A 3,036-nucleotide genomic window follows, 5' to 3' on the forward strand; every position below is an offset into this window, starting at 1 on the left:
GTTTTCAGTTAGTGTTATATATTATACACCGTCACTGGGTTGTTTTCAGTTAGTGTTATATGTTATACACCGTCACTGGGTTGTTTTCAGTTAGTGTTATATATTATACACCGTCACTGGGTTGTTTTCAGTTAGTGTTATATATTATACACCGTCACTGGGTTGTTTTCAGTTAGTGTTATATATTATACACCGTCACTGGGTTGTTTTCAGTTAGTGTTATATATTATACACCGTCACTGGGTTGTTTTCAGTTAGTGTTATATATTATACACCGTCACTGGGTTGTTTTCAGTTAGTGTTATATATTATACACCGTCACTGGGTTGTTTTCAGTTAGTGTTATATATTATACACCGTCACTGGGTTGTTTTCAGTTAGTGTTATATGTTATACACCGTCACTGGGTTGTTTTCAGTTAGTGTTATATGTTATACACCGTCACTGGGTTGTTTTCAGTTAGTGTTATATGTTATACACCGTCACTGGGTTGTTTTCAGTTAGTGTTATATGTTATACACCGTCACTGGGTTGTTTTCAGTTAGTGTTATATATTATACACCGTCACTGGGTTGTTTTCAGTTAGTGTTATATATTATACACCGTCACTGGGTTGTTTTCAGTTAGTGTTATATATTATACACCGTCACTGATTTTTTTTCAGTTAGTGTTATATGTTATAAACCGTCACTGTGTTGTTTTCAGTTAGTGTTATATGTTATAAACCGTCACTGTGTTGTTTTCAGTTAGTGTTATATGTTATACACCGTCACTGGGTTTTTTTCAGTTAGTGTTATATATTATACACCGTCACTGTTTTTTTTTCAGTTAGTGTTATATATTATACACCGTCACTGGTTTTTTTTCAGTTAGTGTTATATATTATACACCGTCACTGATTTTTTTTTCAGTTAGTGATATATGTTATAAACCGTCACTGTGTTGTTTTTAATTATTGTTATATGTTATAAACCGTCACTGTGTTGTTTTGAATTAGTGTTATATGTTATAAACCGTCACTGTGTTGTTTTGAATTAGTGTTCCATCAGATCCATCTCGCTGTCAAAGAAATCTCAACAAATCACAGAAGTTATATATTATCTATAAATGTGTTCAAACTTTCCTTTTGAAAGTGTTTCGTAGCAGTCAACCTTGGTCTTGTTTGTTCCTGTAGTGAAGGAGACGCCGGAGGAGACAGCGTCGTGGTGTATTACCAGTCGGAGTTTGAGGTCCACCCCTCCCAGCAGGCGGTGCTGGACGAAGCCATCGAGTCTCTGGATTCTCCTGCAGAAAGTCAGCAGAGCCGACATGGACGGATCCTGCTGAAACCTGTCAACGCTCTGAACATCAACGGGGTCATCTCACGAGGTTTGACTGCTCAGTGACTCCCCATCCACCACAGGACTGATGTTTGAAGGAGAAAACACAGTAGTTCTGTCTGATCTAAGTTGTACTTACCACAGCTATTCTTTAGCTAAACTGCTTAGTTTGTCGAGTTTAAATAAAGATTTGTTGATCTGTTCACAGCTGTAGACCCACGCATGACCAGGACCACTTTACTTGGTAAGAGCTGTTTATTGCAATCAATCAAAGTTAACCATAGAACAGGAAGGGTAGAACAGGAAGGTTGTTTGGGAGTGGCACAATGCATGTGTATTTATTTGGAGTATCCTGACTTTTAGAGGAAGTCCTTTCAAGATTTCTTTGAGATGACTCAAGGGTTTCACACAAAATGTGTGAATTTCTATTAAACCAGTTGGAAAGTCATTGGAACTTTATGTTCTACTTCTGACCAGACTAATTTTTAATAATAAATTTAGAGAATTCTATTTTGAATATTTAGTAAATATAGATTAATTAATTTTAGTGTGCCAAAGTGAGTTTTATTAGTGATCCTGCTCTGTGAGCAGGTATTGGCTTTGTAGCGCAGTTCATATTGTGCCAGCCAGGAAAACATATTTATATTTGAATCATGTTTTATAGAGAAAAAGTCGTTCAACATCCACGTCAGTAAAGCAGGAGGAGTCATGTCTCCGGGGTTCCCAGACTCTTTATACCCACCAAACATCCACCTGCAGTGGACACTGAGGGCTGACCCGGGCCACCGAGTCCAACTGGACTTCCACACCTTGATCCTGGAGGACGACTGTCAGAAAGACTTCATAAAGATCTACGACTCCCTGGCTCCGATAGAGAACCGAGTCCTGACAGAGTGAGATGCAAACTAAACCGTTACCAGAGTTTAAAGCTGAACTGAGTTCCAGTTGGTGCTGAAAGTGAAGTTAATCTGTGTCGATCCTTTAGGTAGGAACAGACAGTCCTAAGTGTTTGAAGAGCCAGATCTTAATTCAATTCAATTCAATTTTATTTATATTGCGCCAAATCACAACAACAGCGCTTTTCATAAAAGAGCAGGTCTAGACCGTACTCTATGATGTTATTTACAGAAGCCCAACAGTTCCCACCAAGAGCAGCACTAGGAGACAGAGGCAAGGAAAAACTTCCTTTAAGAGGCAGAAACCTCGAGCAGAACCATGGCTCAGGGTGGGCGGCCATCTGCCTACACCGGTTGGGGTGAAGGAGAGAGAGGGAGAGAGAGTCATAAAGAGGGAGTGGGAAGGAGGGTTAGGTGGGAGGCAGCCTACACAATATCCACACAGAGGTACAGACAGTAAAGGTGATGTTGCTATAGACTAAATGAAAAATGGTACAGATATTTATAGTAGTGTTAATGATAACAGTCGTAATGTTAATGATTATAATAACAATAATAACAATAAGACTAGTAACAATAGTTGTTGCAACAGAGGGTGTCGAGCAGGAACACGGGGGCAGCAGGTGACCCGCAACCACAGATCCAGACTCCACAGCTCCAGAGCCAGAAAACCTGCAGGAAGTGATAGGAGGAGAGAGGAGAGGGACGAGAAAGCACAAGACTACCAGAAAGGGGAGAAGTTGAGTTAGTAACATGCAATAATGGGATGAGGTTGCATACAGAGGGAGAGAAAGTAGAGGAGAGAGGAGCTCAGTGCATCA

The 3,036-nt window shown here is 39.8% G+C and overlaps 1 protein-coding gene across 1 annotated transcript; it reads left to right on the top strand.

Moving 5' to 3' along the window:
• Positions 1-59: 59 nt before the first annotated feature.
• LOC123974574 (suppressor of tumorigenicity 14 protein homolog) lies at positions 60-2,216 on the top strand. The gene is made up of 4 exons (XM_046055384.1): positions 60-89; positions 1,134-1,368; positions 1,528-1,563; positions 1,984-2,216. The coding sequence occupies exons 1-4, from the start codon at positions 60-62 to the stop codon at positions 2,214-2,216; spliced, it is 534 nt and encodes a 177-aa protein (XP_045911340.1).
• The last annotated feature ends 820 nt before the right edge of the window (positions 2,217-3,036 follow it).

Source organism: Micropterus dolomieu, linkage group LG08 (assembly GCF_021292245.1).
Source record: "Micropterus dolomieu isolate WLL.071019.BEF.003 ecotype Adirondacks linkage group LG08, ASM2129224v1, whole genome shotgun sequence".
In the NCBI taxonomy this organism is placed as follows: Eukaryota; Metazoa; Chordata; class Actinopteri; order Centrarchiformes; family Centrarchidae; genus Micropterus; species Micropterus dolomieu.

Coding starts and splice junctions, on each gene's coding strand:
- LOC123974574 (XM_046055384.1), top strand. CDS start 60: ATGTTATACACCGTCACTGGGTTGTTTTCA. Junction 1,369..1,527: donor CAACGGGGTCATCTCACGAG/GTTTGACTGCTC, acceptor ATCTGTTCACAG/CTGTAGACCCACGCATGACC. Junction 1,564..1,983: donor GACCAGGACCACTTTACTTG/GTAAGAGCTGTT, acceptor CATGTTTTATAG/AGAAAAAGTCGTTCAACATC.